Source organism: Balaenoptera borealis, assembly GCF_965194805.1.
Source record: "Balaenoptera borealis genome assembly, chromosome: 16".
Lineage (NCBI taxonomy): Eukaryota > Metazoa > Chordata > Mammalia > Artiodactyla > Balaenopteridae > Balaenoptera > Balaenoptera borealis.
In genome coordinates this window covers 57,451,414-57,466,748 of record NC_138872.1, presented here as the reverse complement: position 1 = coordinate 57,466,748, position 15,335 = coordinate 57,451,414, and the positions used below count along the sequence as shown (strand labels likewise).

At 47.9% G+C, this 15,335-nt stretch overlaps 2 protein-coding genes across 4 annotated transcripts in view; one reads left to right on the top strand and one right to left on the bottom strand.

Moving 5' to 3' along the window:
- ABAT (4-aminobutyrate aminotransferase) overlaps positions 1-15,335 on the bottom strand; it is an 89,403-nt gene that overhangs the window by 6,412 nt on the left and 67,656 nt on the right. For both annotated transcript variants that reach the window (XM_082359935.1, XM_082359936.1), the window contains exons 7-14: positions 10,858-10,938; positions 10,152-10,244; positions 9,577-9,639; positions 7,120-7,183; positions 6,505-6,653; positions 2,772-2,909; positions 1,785-1,952; positions 400-546 (exon numbers count right to left, since the gene is read on the bottom strand). In XM_082359935.1, coding sequence (XP_082216061.1) covers positions 400-546; positions 1,785-1,952; positions 2,772-2,909; positions 6,505-6,653; positions 7,120-7,183; positions 9,577-9,639; positions 10,152-10,244; positions 10,858-10,938 — 903 coding nt within the window. The remainder of the gene's footprint in view (positions 1-399; positions 547-1,784; positions 1,953-2,771; positions 2,910-6,504; positions 6,654-7,119; positions 7,184-9,576; positions 9,640-10,151; positions 10,245-10,857; positions 10,939-15,335) is intronic.
- Positions 1-15,335, top strand: part of TMEM186 (transmembrane protein 186) — a 49,621-nt gene that overhangs the window by 17,724 nt on the left and 16,562 nt on the right. The gene's annotated exons all lie outside the window — the stretch shown is intronic.

Below are 15,335 nucleotides of genomic sequence, written 5' to 3'. Positions count from 1 at the left end.
CTTTTAGTGTGGGTACTAGGACCTTTGACGTTATGTGCGTAGCTAGCAATCTGTCCCCCTGGAGAGCACTGCTACGGAGTGATCAGGATATAGAAGGTGGTCCAGAGGAGGGAACAGCGGGCACGTGGGTGGGAACGAGAGACAGGGGATGTTGGGGAGGTGTCTCAAAGGAGGGATGCCTGAACTCAGTGTCAGCAGAAAACCGGGAGTTCAGGAACTGGGAACGGGGTTGGGACGGAGCGGTGGGAAGGCACCCCCTACAGCAATGGCGCAGCCTATTCACAATCGCTGGGGCAGCGGGTGTGATGCTACACTGAAGAGCTCAGCTGTTGCCCGCGGGGGCCGTGGGGAGCTGTGGATGGGGATCCGGGAGGGCCGGGGTGGGGCCGGGCGGAGTACCTGGAGGCCCAGCAGTCCCGTGAGCAGGACCTTCCCAGCATGGGCCGCGTTATTCAGCAGGTCCTCCCGCTTGATGATGTTGATCACCTCGGCCAGCAGCAGGTTCTTGGACGGGTCCCCCAGCCACGTGTTGAAGATCCGGTAAGGCTGGAACGAGACACGGGGCATCAGAAGGGTTCCAGGCACAGCCTCAGACACACTTCTCCCAATTTAAGAGAGAGACTAACCCAGCGAGTAGACTAAGTGCTGGGAGGATAACGCATATGGTCTCACCAAAATCTCTCCGTGACAGCAACCCTGTAGGTAGGTACTACTATTAGGGACACCAGCTCGTCCAGGTCCTGGGAAATCCCTCAGTCCTGGGGAAACCGAGACGGCTGGCCCCTAATTGCTGTAATCCTCATTTTATAAAGGAAGCTGAGGTTCTGAGAGGTTGAGTGATTTGTCTGTGAAAATATAGCCCTTAGGTGGTGGAGTCAGGAGTGGATTGGTGGCTGTCTGACCCTCAAAGACCACCCGCTTTACTCCCCCTTCAGGGTGTCAATGCAGCCAACTAAAACACACTTCCCAGCCTCTCTTGCAACTAGGAGTGGCCATGTGACCAGATCTTAGTCAAAAGCGGTAGAAACAGAAATGTTGTGGGATTTCTGGGAAGGCTGCTTAAAGACGAGAAGGGGGCCACTTTATCCTTCCCTCCTTTTTCCTTCCTACTGTGTCAAATTGAGACGGCACTCCAGTAGCCATTTTGGATCATGAAGTGACCTTGAGGGTAGAAGCTACATGCAGGAATGGTGGAAGGAACGATCCTGGGCCCTTGATGACTCTGTGCATGTGTGTGTGTGTATGAGAATCCGTATGTACAAGTGGCAGTACAGTAAAATGGTTTAGAGTATGAGCTCTGGGTTTAAATCTTGACTTTGTCACTTAACAGGCTGTGTAACCTTAGACAACTTACTTAACCTCTCTGTGCCTGATTCCTCATTAGCAAAACGGGAGAGAAAAATACCATCTACTTGGTTAGACTGTTGTAAGGATTAAAAGTACAAGAGGAATACTTAGAACTGGGCCAGGCACAGAGCAAATGCTCCATTCACAGCAGCAGCTAAAAACAATATTTTTGCTTGTGCACAAAGCAAAAAATTAGAAGCCTGACAATGGACTGCTATGAAGTCAGCCCTGCAGAGAGAGCTGGGGTAATCGTAATCATTGGCTTTAAATTAAATTGATAAGAATTAGGCTTTAGGAAACCTCTGTAACACATTCAGTATTCACTTAGTTCCTTGTTGGTGAGAAAGAAGCAGTAATGAGAAATCGATGCCCCTTGCCCCGCGTCCCTCCCCTGCCCTGGACAGGGGAGACGGGTGGGCGGGCGGGTCCACACTCACAGCGTTGGGCCTCAACTCCTCCTTGTGGAAGAAGCCCCCGGTCATCATCTTCTTGCTGAAGGTCATCACGTCCGCTGGGTCATCCAAGCCCCAGTGCTCGTGGGCCCAGAACTTGCCGGTGCAGCCTCCTCCAGTCTGGACCTCATCCACCAAGAAGGCACAGCCGTGCTGGCCGAGATGGAATGAAGGAGAAATAAACACCCAGCGCAACTCGCCCACCTCGGGCCCACAAATCCAGCCCAAGAGCCACTGCTTTCTGAACCTCAAACCAAGCCCGTGTTCTTGGGCTGTGCAAAACCAAACTAAGGCTGCAGGAGGGCAGTTCCAGCAGGGCTGTGTCTGCACATGGCCTCAAACTGCTCAGCCGGAACGAAACCGAACATCAAATGCTCCCTGAACCATTGGCTTCGGTCCCTGAGCAAGTTGACTTGCTTAGAAGGAAGTGTGTCCCAACTGTAAGGCAGCCGCATTTCCCAAACTTCCGGTGCAGTGTTTGCCAGCTCTGCTCATCACCCGGACTATTATTTACTTAGCATTTGTGTTTAAATCAACTCATGTCATGTCACCTTTATCTGTGAACTGACTGCTTGGACAGGCCAGTTATACGTGCAAGACACATTAAAATAGACATGATATTAACATGAAGTTTGTTCATTTGGCTTCTGTTCAGTGTGGACCACAACGGGCTGAAAGATGAGGTGGGATCCCTAGAAAGAAAAGGGAGGAGGCTGAGGCTTTCCCCAGGACGTTCTCTTGATTGGGAATGCCCCCGACTAAGACGGCAGGTTGGAGGCTGACTTTGGAATAAGATTTTAGGGGAGAATCCCCTGTCCTGCCCTCACCCCCAACTTCTCTACCCGTGAGGCCGACAGGCAGCCTCTGAACATCTGGAAGTTTACAAGGACCCCAGGCTAACCCTTTGCTCCAGTTGGAAAACCAACTGGAAATGGCCTGTGGCCCCATCCAGCCCTGGCCCTGTGTGCTGACCTTCCTGGAGATGTCCCTCAGCTTCCGGAAGAAGTCGTCCGACGCATGGTTGTCTCCACCCTCAGACTGGATGGGCTCCACTATGATCCCGGCCACCGTCTTCTTCTTCTTCCGGTATTTCACGATTAGGTCCTCCACCTGGATTCCAAAGGGGGACATGACAAGGGCTCGTGGAGGCTCTTGGGCAGCCCCCGAGGATGGGCATGTGGGGTGCTGTGGACCCCTGGAATTTAAGTTGAAAATGTCGTAGTGTCTTATCATTAGATAGAATACACAATGGAAAAAGACAGTCTCTTCAGCAAGTGGTGCTGGGAAAGCTGGACAGCCACATGTAAATCAATGAAGTTAGAACACACCCTCACACCATACACAAAATAAACTCAAAATGGCTTAAAGACTTAAATAGTCAATATAAGACACAGCACTATAAAACTCCTAGGAGAGAACATAGGCAGAACATTCTCTGACATAAACTGTAGCAATGTTTTCTTAGATCAGTCTCCCAAGGCAACAGAAATAAAAGCAAAAATAAACAAACGTATAAGCTTTTACACAGCAAAGTAAACCATAAACAAAAGGAAAAGACAACCTACAGACTGGAAGAAAATATTTGCAAACGATGCGACTGATAAGGACTTAATTTCCAAAATATACAAACAGCTCGTACAACTCAATAACAAAAAAACAAACAACCCAATCAAAAAATGGGCAGAAGACCTAACAGACATTTCTCCAAAGAAGACATACAGATGGCCAACAGACACATGAAAAGATGCTCAACATCACTAATTATTAGGGAAATGCAAATCAAAACTACAATGAGGTACCACCTCACACCAGTCAGAATGGCCATCATTAAAAAGTCTACAAATAACAAATGCTGGAGAGTGTGTAGAAAAAAGGAAACCCTCCTACACTGTTGGTGGGAACGTAAATTAGTGCAGCCACTATGGAGAACAGTATGGAGGTTCCTTAACAAAGTAAAAATAGAGTTACCATATGATCCAGCAATCCCACTCCTGGGCATATATCCAGAGAAAACTCTAATTTGAAAGATACATGCACCCCTATGTTTATAGCAGCACTATTTACAATAGCCAAGAGGTGGAAGCAACCTAAATGTCCATTGACAGAGGAATGGATAAAGAAGATGTGGTATATATATACACTGGAATATTATTCAGCCATAAAAAAGAATGAAATAATGCCATTTGCAGCAACATAGATGGACCTAGAGATTATCATACTAAGTGAAGTAAGTCAGACAGAGAAAAACAAATGTCATATGATATCACTTATATGTGGAATCTAAAAAATCATACAGGGACTTCCCTGGTGGTCCAGTGGTTAAGACTCTGCACTTCTACTGCAGGGGGCATGGGTTCGATCCCTGGTCGGGGAACTAAGATGCCGCATGCCACGCGATGTGGCCAAAAAAAAAAATGAAAAAAAAAAAAAGATACAGATGAACTTATTTACAAAACAGAAACAGACTCACAGACATAGAAAACGAACTTATGGGAAAGGGGAGGGAAGGATAAATTAGGAGTTTGGCATTAGCAGATACAAACTACTATATATAAAACAGATAACCAACAAGGTCCTACTGTATAGCACAGGAAACTATATTCAATATCTTGTAATAATCCATAATAGAAAAGAATCTGAAAAAGAATATATATACACATATATATACATACATATATATATGATTGAATCACTTTGCCACCATAATGAGAAGCCTGCGCACCGCAAAAAAGAGTAGTCCCTGCTCGCCACAACTAGAGAAAAGCCCGCATGCAGCAAAGAAGACCCAACGCAGCCAAAAAAAAAAAAATTTAACCTCTTTAAAACTATTTTTTAAAATTGAAGTATAGTTAATTTACAATGTGTTAGTTTCTGGTGTACAGCAAAGTGACTCAGTTACACACACACACACACACACACACACACACACGTATATTCTTTTTCAGATTCTCCTCCATTATAGGTTATTACAAGAAAAATTTTTTTAACTGTTAACAGTGAGAAAAGCATCTTATTTTCCCCAAGAGGTTATATTTCTTGAACTCTTGCTCTAAAATGGGCATCTTCTTACAGATAATTAAAGACTAATAATTGTGATACTTGGGGCTTCCCTCGTGGTGCAGTGGTTAAGAATCCGCCTGCCAATGCAGGGGACACGGGCTTGACCCCTGGTCCGGGAAGATCCCACATGCCGCGGAGCGACTAAGCCCGCGTGCCACAACTACTGAGCCTGCGCTCTAGAGCCCGTGCTCCGCAACAAGAGAAGCCACCGCAATGAGAAGCCCGCAAACCGCAGTGAAGAGTTGCCCCTGCTCGCCACAACTAGAGAAAAAGCCCGCACACAGCAACGAAGACCCAATGCAGACAAAGATAAAAATAAATACATAAATAAATTTATAAAAAATTAAAAAAAATAATTGTGATACTTTATTAATAATTTAATAATTACACATAGTTGAAAAAACCCAAACCATACACCTGGATAGAGTAACAAGTACAATCTTTCTTTGTTATGCAGAATTAAGGAAAAACCTTCTATTTGGATGATGCAATTTTAGCCTCGGTCTCACCAATTGCCCCAAGGAAGCTCTAAGATGCTTTTCTTTGCAATCAGAGTGTCATTTGCAATTTGTCATCATATGGCTATTTTCTTGCTTATTTGTCCAGTGCTGTGTTTCTGACTACCCTATACTCTCTGATAGGATGCAGGAAAGACATGTGGCTATCAAGCGCTTGGAATGTAGCTGGTCCAAACTGAGATGTGCTCTACGTGTAAAATACACACAGCGTTGCAAAGATTTAACACGAGAAAAAGAATATAAAAACATGCCATCAATAATTTTTAAATATTAATGACGTGTTGACACAATATTTTTGATACACTGGGTTCAATAAAATGTTATTAAAATGAATTTCACCCAATTATTTTTACTTTTAAAAAATGTAGTTACTAGAAAAGCTGTAGTGACATTTAGCTTGCCTTATTTTGCTTGGACTGCATCACCTTGTCTCCTTTACTTACCACTAAATACCCAGCGCCTAGCACCTTGCTTCACACCTAGTAGGTGTTAACTATTAATTAAAAAGAATGATGACCTTAAGAGGCAAACAAGCCTTATTTGAGCTCAAATCCAAATCTGAAGAGTGATAGCCATTCCCCGCCACCCCTCACCCTGCAACAGAATCCTGCCAATGTCTTACATGGAACCCAAATATATGGGACAGATCAAAGGGGGGCTGTTCTGGTTGAAGTGGAGGCACGGGGACCAGGGTTGCCCATCCTTAGTCCCTCCCCGCCCCCACTGCAACCCCCAGGGCTCCCAAAAAAGCCCCAGGATTCTGGAGAAGACTGACACACAGTGGACTACAGGATCCCATGGAATTGTTTTTCCTATGAGCTGCCCTGTATTCTTTCCATCAGTTCATTTTCTCTTACTCCAGAGTCAATGAAGCTTGTCCCCAAAGAAACTCACATGATACAGAAGTTGGTACCAGAAGTGGGGTGATGGAGGCTGGGTGGCAAAATCAATGTCTCAGTACCTTTCCTAACATGGAACTTCGGGAAACGAAGCGCCCCCGTCCCTCCGTCCCACCCAGGGAGCGCCACGCGGGTCCCTGGATAAACTCTTTGTGTGTTCCTCTTCCCCGGGGCTAAGTCTTGGGGTGAGGGGTTGAGGGGGAGGTGAGGGGAGGACCTGGGGGTTACCTCTTCTAGACAACGGGCCTCTTCTTGTTGGTTCTCTTTCACAAACTCTTCCAGAGGATACTTCAGCCGTGGGAATGGTGCAATGGGCCAGTCGAAGGAAGGGATGTCGATCTTGTGAATAGCTTTGGAGTGCGTGGTCGCTAAGCAACCTAAGCCCAGCACAACAGAAGAGCAGAGGTTGGCTCAGGGAAGGAGGATGGTCCGTCTCTGAGGAGGAGATGGGGCAGCCCAGGGAGGCCCGGTGCCTGCAGAACCCCAGTTCTGGGAACATCCTTAAGCTGAAGTGGCACCCATGTGTCTTAATGTGTGTGTGTGTGTGTGTGTGTCTTTGCTTTCTGATCTATCACAGACTAACACAGACTTTGAAGGAAGAGAGACAAGGATTCAAATCCTAGCTCTGCCACTGCATGGCCTTGGAATGTTCCTTCCCTTGCCGAGCCTCAGTTTCCACATCTGCAAAGTGGCAACAGCCATCCCCAGTCTTCAGGGAATGGTATGCAATCAATGAGACAATACGTGGAAGCCACCAGTGCCAGATCAGAGGCAGCCGTCACTATTGTTGTTGCTGTTATTATTACTCTACCTGCCACCTTGGGATCTCACGGCCCTCCTTACCCATGGTCCTCCCATGGAAGGCACCCATGAAGGAGAGGATGCTGTAGTCGGGGCACCCGGGGGCCTGGAACCAAGAAACAGCCGTCAGTCAGGGTTGTGAGCTGGGGTCCTACATGGTGGTCCCCACGAACCTCGAGGAGTACGAAAGTCTCAGGAGAACCGGGATCCCCTCTCAGGCAGAAGTTACAAACTGGACGCCAGAGGTCTATATCCAGCCCACACGTGGTTTTTTTCTGTTTGTTTTTTATCAAGAGATTTCATGAAATAGATATCTGAACCTCTGTCTTCTCACAAGTTCTGCACCATGTGGGCCCGTTTTTCTCGGTCAAGCCTGAAGGTGGGCGAGCACACTGGCCCTGGGCCCTCACCACCCACCTTTCTCCTTTCCATCACTGGCGGGCATCCACAGGTCCCCCTGTCCCCCCGACTGCTCCCACAGCCCACAGATGGGCCAGGTGCCGGTGGTGGTACCTGCCTCCTGTGACCTGAGGTTGAGCTGGGCCCCTCATAGGACATGCCCAGGCTTTGGACGAGGTCTGCTGGGCCAGAGCAGGAGGGTGGGACCCCCAGCTTTCCCTCTCCCCACGGGGCTGCCCCTGAGCTCAGGAGGGACTCGTGAACCCCAGTCTTCTCCCAGCCCCAAGCGAATGGCACAGCAGCACTGCCTTCTGACCCTCCAGCTGGCAAGGGAATCAGACCTGCCTCTAGTGACTCAGGAGCCGCTGCGGACGTGGCAGAGGCCACCTTGGGGGCCCCTGAGTCTCTGGGAGGTTGTACAGGATTTTCTCAGGCTGGCTGATCTCCACTGGGTCCCTGAGACCCCCGGGAAAAGCTCCAAGACCTCTTCTCACAAATCCCAGAATGCCCTCTTGTCATTTTCCTTTGTTAGTCTCCAAATGTGACATATAGGGCGTACCTTGTTTTATTGCACTTCACTGATGTTGCGGTTTTTTACAAATTGAAGGTTTGTGGCAACCCTGCATGGAACAAGTCTACGGGAGACATTTTCCAACGGCATTTGCTCACTTCGTGTCTCTGTGTCACATTTTGGTAATTCTCACGATATTTGCAACTTTTGGGTTATTATTCTGCTTGTCATGGTGACCTGCGATTGGTGATCTGTGATGTTACTACTACAACTCCCTGAAGGCTCAGATGATGGTTAGCATTTTTCAGCAATGAAGTATTTTTGAATTAACGTGTGTACATTTTTTGAAGACATAAGGCTATTGCACATTTAATGGACTACAGTATAGTATAAATGTAACTTTTCTATGCACTGAGAAACTAAAAAAAATCATGTGACTTGCTTTATTGCGATATTTGCTTTATCGGGGTGATCTGGAACCGAACCCCCAGTATCTCTGTGGTGTGCCCCTATGCTGATTTACATGGTTGAGGGCACAGTGTCTATACAATTTCCATCCCACTGTTTTCACTAAATTATAGCACACATGTCTCCAGGCCAAGAGAAACCCTTTGTGATTATTCTGGCTGCAGAACTTTGTGTTTGGACACAGTGGGTAACTGAGTTCAGTGCCTCTTGATCTGCAAACACCCCCCCCCCTTTTTTTAAGTGGTATACACTTCTGCCTCAATCATAGTGGGATTTAGGGGAAGGACTGGCCTGCTCTGATTGAAGCTGGCTGGGGAGCTTGGAGCCTTACTTGGTCTTCCCCATGCACCCCCGACTGTTGTACCCCAACACTGGCCCCCTTGGTGCCTCCCTGAACTGCTGGGGTTCCACTTGGAACCCCTACACTTAATCCATCTTTCCCCATTACTGGATATACAGGCGGTTGCCAATCTAAACACCAATGGGTGAACACCCTTGCACATACATTTGTGTTGACATTTTGGATTATTCTAGAGAATACATGAAATGCCATTTTAGATGGGTCAAATACAGGCAGCTGTCCTGGGAAACTGATGAGTGCTAGTCGGAAGAGTTCGACTCGGCCGGCCTTGAAACCAAGGGAATGGACTAGGGGGTTGGAATGCTTGGGGATCCCTTGTTGTGGACTGAATATTTAAGTCCCCCTCAAATTCATATATTGAAGCCCTAACCCCCAGTGTAATGGTATCTGAACATGGGGTCTTTGGGCGGTACTTAGGGTTGGACGAGGTCATGCGGTTGGGGCCCTGTGATGGGATTAGTGCCCTTATAGGAATGGACACCAGAGAGCCTGCTCCCTCTCCCTGAGATAGATGGAGGACACAGTGAGAAGGTGGCCATCCCCAAGCCAGGAAGAGAGCCCACCCTGGGAAACTGGATTGGCCAGCACCTTGACCTTGGACTTCCAGCCTCCAGAACTATGAGAAAATACATCATACACATCTGTTGCTTAAGCCACCCTGTCTAGGGTTTTTGTTATGGCAACCCGCGCTAACTAAGATACCCTCCTACTTGAGGAGGACAGGGCCCCACGCAAGAGGCGGAGGGGATGCTGGGCTCACCTGGTTGATCATGCACGTCTCCAGCTCCTCTTTGGAGAAACCTGATTGGCCCCTTTCCTTGCTCTGATAAAACAGAACAGAACAAACTCAGAGACGCTCTGGGGCAGGAAGGGCTCCCACTTTCCATCCAAACCAACATCTAGTCAATGAGGGGATGCTTTCTCAAGAGCTGATCATATACGTTGACGTTACACGTAGGGACTGAAGCATGAGACCATTCATTGTCCTTGTGATGAAATAAATAGATGGATGAATAAGTCGCTTTACTATTCTATTGGCAACAATGAAGATCTGTGAGATGGTATGTTATTTCAGGTAACACAGTACAATGACACTGGGGAGGTTTTACACTACACACTGCCAGGATGTTTGGAAAACCCGGTCCAGGCAGTGGCCCTCCCTGGATTTCGACCACGGCCACTGATGTCCAATACTCCGGCCAGCTGGGATGAACAGTCGGACAAGGGCTGAGTGTGTGGCTGGGGGCTGGGGAGCCTGTGTGTGTGTGTGTGTGTGTGTGTGTGTGTGTGTGTGTGTGTGTGCATGTGCGCATGCATACAAGCCCCAAACCTCACCCGGTACCACATGAAGATGGTCTTGAAGGCGTTTTCGTTGGAGCAGGAGCCGCAGGCCATCGTGATGAGCTGGGACATCCCTTTAGGAGCCACCTGTGGGGAGGGAAACAGCTGTGGGCTCCCCACTCCCCCAGCTGGAGCGGGGCCTCTGCAGGGGCTGCACATTGGGCCCTGGAGGCTGTGGGAGGCTGGGAGGGACACAGGGATGCAGTCCCGGAAGCAGTCTGACTGGGAGGGTGGACGAGAGGCCCCAAAAGGCCCCAGGCTGGAGGCCAGAGAGGAAAAAAGGCGAAGAAAGGCCCAGACGTCCCTCCTGATGCAACCTCTGCCCGGAGACACCCACATTTTATAGGTGGAATTCTGGGTTCTGAAGGACTCTAATCCTTGTAGCAACTGAAACCCAAAGGAGGACTGAAGGGCACAGGCAAAGGCCCTGTCGTGGGATCAATACTAACTTCCCCGGGTTCCCTTTTTTCCGCACACAAGGGATCCCAGCTTTTCTTGCAAAGGAAAATTAAAAAGACTCTTCATGAAAGAAACAGCATGAAGAGCAAGACGGAAGTAGAAACATCCCATCCTTAATCATTATGGATCTCAGTCCTTTCCTTCCCTGCTGCTCCAGCCTCCTGGAGGTCAGAGCTGCGGGCCAGCGCGGTGAAGGGCAGAGGTGGGTCCTCACGGGGGCAAGCTGTCCCCACAGACTCACTGAGAGCAGGGACTCCCGGAGCTTCTCCACAAAGTTCTCAGGAGGAAGGATTCCGAGGGCAGGTCTGTTGATGAATGTGCTCTGCAAAACAGCCAGGAGACCAGCAGTGACTTCTCCACCTGACCCAGCTCCAGCCCACCAGCGATGCTTTTCAGATCGGATGTGTTCCACGCTGTGGGGAATGATATACTTCCCTGCGTTTTTAGAGAAATCCACTAGGATTGCTCTGGGTTTAAAACAGTGTCAATTTCTTGGTTGGGATATTGCACTATATTGCACTAGGTAAGACGCTACCACTGAGGGGGAAACTAGATGGAAAATACACGGGACCTCTTTGTACTATTTTTTGCACCTCCCTCTGAATCTGTAATCTTAAAAAAAAAAACCCCATCAGAATGATTGAAAAACAAAAAATGGAAAATAACAATTACTGGTGATAATTCTCATTCATGGCTGGTGGGGATGTAACATGGTGCGGCCACTTTGGAAAACAGGTTGGCAGTTTCCTATAAAGTTAAACAGACACACACCCTATGACCCAGCAGTTCACTCTGAGGTATCTACCTAAGAGAAAGATGACAGCATATGTCAGACAAAGATGTGAATGGATATGAAGGTTTGTTGTGGCTTTTATCTTCAGTTGCCAAAAAATGGAAACAGCCCAAATGTCCTTCCACTGGGGAAACGATAAATAGACCGTGGTATATGCACATCATGGAACACTGCTCAGCAATGAAATGGAACAATCTACCCACACACTTAACAACACGGGAGAATCTCAAAGTCACGATGCCGAGTGAAAGAAGCCGGAATCAAAGGGTCACCCACTGCGGGGCTCCACTCCTACGACATTCTGGAAAAGGCAGAACTATCGGGACAGAAAACAGCTCATGGCTGTCAGGGGCTGGGGTGCGATCGACTGCCCACGGGCTCAGGGGAATGTTTGGGGAGATGAACGGTTTGCGTCTGGACTTTTTTGGATTGTGGTTAAAAAACAAGTAACATAAAATTTACCATCTTAGTCATTTCTAAGCATATAGTTCTCGGTAATGTTAAGAATATTCATATTGTTATGCAACCAGCATCACCATCCGTCTCCAGAACTCTTTCATCTTACAAAACTGGAGCTCTGCCCCCGCTAAACACTGACTCCCCAATCTCCCCTCCCCCCAGCCCCTGGCCACCAGCATTCTACTTCCTGTCTCTGATTTTGAGGACGCTAACCGCCTCAAATAAGTGGAATCAAACATTATGTGTCCTTTTGCAACGGGCTTATTTCACTTAGCATAACGTCCTCTAGGTTCATCCATGTTACAGCATACGGCAGATTTTCTTTCCTTTTTTTTTTTCTCCTTTCCTTTTTAAGGCTGAATAATACTCCACTGTATGGATATGCCACATTTCCTGTATCTGTTCATCTGCTGATGGACACTTAGGTTGCTTCCACCTTTGGGCTACTGTGAACAGTATGAACACGGGTGTGCAAATGTCCGGGTTTTGACAGTGGCTGTACAATTATGCATTTTAAAAATTTTTTAGATTTTTATTTATTTATTTTTTGGCTGCACCGCGTGGCTTGTGGGATCTTAGTTCCTCGAGCAGGGATCAAACCTGTGCCCCCTGCAGTGGAAGCGTGGAGTCCTAACCACTGGATCACCAGGGAATTCCCAGATTATGCATTTGTTGAAACCCACAGAACTGTACCTGCAAAGGATGGATTTGACCGCATGTGAATTACACTTTAATTTAAAAAAAAAAAAAAGGGGGAAAAAAAAAAGAGGCTTCAGTAGCTCTGCAATTTCTAAATAGAATGAGCCTTAGGAGAGCAATCTGATGAGGGAGGGAGCTGGTTAATACATGAATGAGCTGCATATGAGAAAAGCAGGGTTAGAAAAATTCCTCCCTCCCCCACCCCCCCGCACCGTTTTGATAGATGTGCGTCCAGAGAAGGATCTCCCTCTGTAAGGAAATCAACAGTGCAAACCGGATGCTAAACAGACACTCGCTTCTGATACCCAGGAAAGGAGGGAGTGTTATTTACAACAAAAAAGAGAACCACTCTAAATGCCAACATTAGGTTAAGTAAACGAAGGCACATTAACAGAAGGTGATGTTGTATCCGGAAAAATGTCATGTAAAAAGAAGGTTACAATTTTACATTAGGGTTCACTGAGTGTTGTACCTTCCATGGGTTTTGATAAATGTACAATGATGACACGTGTCCACCATTATGGCAAAGACACAAATGGAAATGCAAATGGGGATAAGAATAGAGTGGTCCAGTCCCTCCAGGTCTAGCCAGTGCCCCCTGGAAGGATTGGGAAGAGTCCGGAGGGGTCTGCTCAATGGATAAGCAATGAGGTCATCAGGAAGTGGATCTGGGTAATAGAAAGGGATTGTACTAAATGCAATGCAGCATACTGGATTGGATTCTGGGGACCAAAATAACGGACACTAGTGGAAAAACTGGGGAAATCTTAATAAAGTCTGTAGTAGGTAATGCACCAACGTTAATTTCTTAGTTTTGACAAGGGTACCATAGAGAGGTGAGGTGTTAACATTGGGGGAAACTGGGTAAAAGGTGGATGGGAACTATCTTTACAACTTGTAAATCTGAAATTAGTCAAAAATAAAAACATTGAGTCTGGAATTCCCTGGCGGTCCAGCAGTTAGGACACGGCGCTTTCACTGCCAAGGGCGCAAGTTCAATCCCTGGTCAGGGAACTAAGATCCAGCAAGCCGAGAGGCACAGCCAAAGAAATAAATAAATAATAAAAATAAAAACATCGAATTAAAAAGTATGGAAGGTTTGATTGAGCCTGGGATTTGGGAACTTCTCAGGCACCCCTCTCTTTTGGACTCATTCGTGTAATAAACTCAGTGCAAATCCAAATGGTGGCATCACCCCATCGGAGGAAACCCAAGGATAGGGCGGCCCCAGCACTCATCCTCCTGGTGGCATTGGGATTTGGCGTGGCCCACTAGAGTTCGTGGCAGGCTCATACCTCTGTTGCTTCTTCTTCTTTGTGACCAGCCGGGTGGGTCTAGGATAAGCGGTGGAGGGAGTTAACCGTTTTCATTGTAGAGCTGGGGAAACGGAGGCCCAGAGAGGTCAAGCAACCTGCCCCAAGTCACACAGACAGGAAGGGGCAGAACCACGACTCAAACCCAGGTTTGCTGACTTCAGATCCCACCCTCTGCCAGACGCCGCAAGCAGTCTCCACCCGAAAATGTCAGTGCTGGACATGAGTTTACGTGGCACAGTCCGGAGACCTTGGGTGGCCTGTGGGGGCTGCCGAGGGGCCTTTTGTTTTGGCTTCGAGGTATTAATGGGGCTCCAAAGAAATCAAGCATAGCGCGAGATCAGGGTGGAGGCGAACTGCCATCACCGGCAGAGGGGGAAGCGGCTCACAGAGGGGATGGCCGGGCTGGCAGCGTGACTGCCTGTCTGGGCCCAGGGAAGATGTGGAGGTGGTATTCTTGTTTGGCAAAGCGTGACATTCATGAAGAACAGAAGATACCTGGGACTTTGGGTAGCAGAATCAATTGAGGACAGGTTTCTAGAATCCTCGCCATCAGACCTGCTGTAGCGGGAAGAGAATGAGCTTTGGTTTAAGTGGCTGTGCAACCTGGGGCAAGTCACTTAACCTCTCTGGTCTTTAGAGTCCTCATTTGCAAAAATGAGGATCCCTTCCTGGGTGCTCAGAAGGAGCCAGTGGGAAAACACAACATACAGATGCGGCAGGAGCTCAGTCTTGAAGGACAGAATCACGCAGGTGGAAAGGCCTGGAGGTCACACTGATGTCTTAGCTGACCAGGCCAGCCGCCCTCCAGCCAGCCTAGCCAAGGTGCCACGGATGTTAGTTGGCACTCATCACACATTGCAATGACTGGGCATGTGCAATGCCCAATAATTATTGTATAACCTGTGGGCAATGTAATGAGATGGCCTGGGTGACATAAGAAGTTCTAACTGGAACCCAGATATTGGATCCAGGTGAAACGGCACATGAATAATGGATGATGTGTTTGGGGTACAAAAGGGTTGATAAGCCCTTCTCAGAACTTCAATGACTTGGCAGGAGCCTGCCCAGGACAGGTAAAATACCTTGACCACCACCTGAGAGCATTTCCTGCTAAGAGTTTGGAAGACCCAAGACATCAATCAACGGTCGTCTGGTCTGATGCCCCAGATATACTCTGCTGAGCTTGTGGCGGTCAGCTGTCACTTCTCTAAGGCTGTGCCGGTCACCATGCCCTCTGCAGGACGTCAGCACAGACTGTGATCTAGACCATGACCCAGACTACGGTCTAGATGGTGATCTAGACGGATCTAATCTGTGACCCAGACTGTGGTCTAGACTGTTCTGGACTGTAATCTAGACTATGATCTCGCCATCAAATCCAGCACCAAGGACAGTGCCCAGCACATAGTAGGCACTCCATCCATCAGTAAGCAAACAGATGTCAAGAAATGA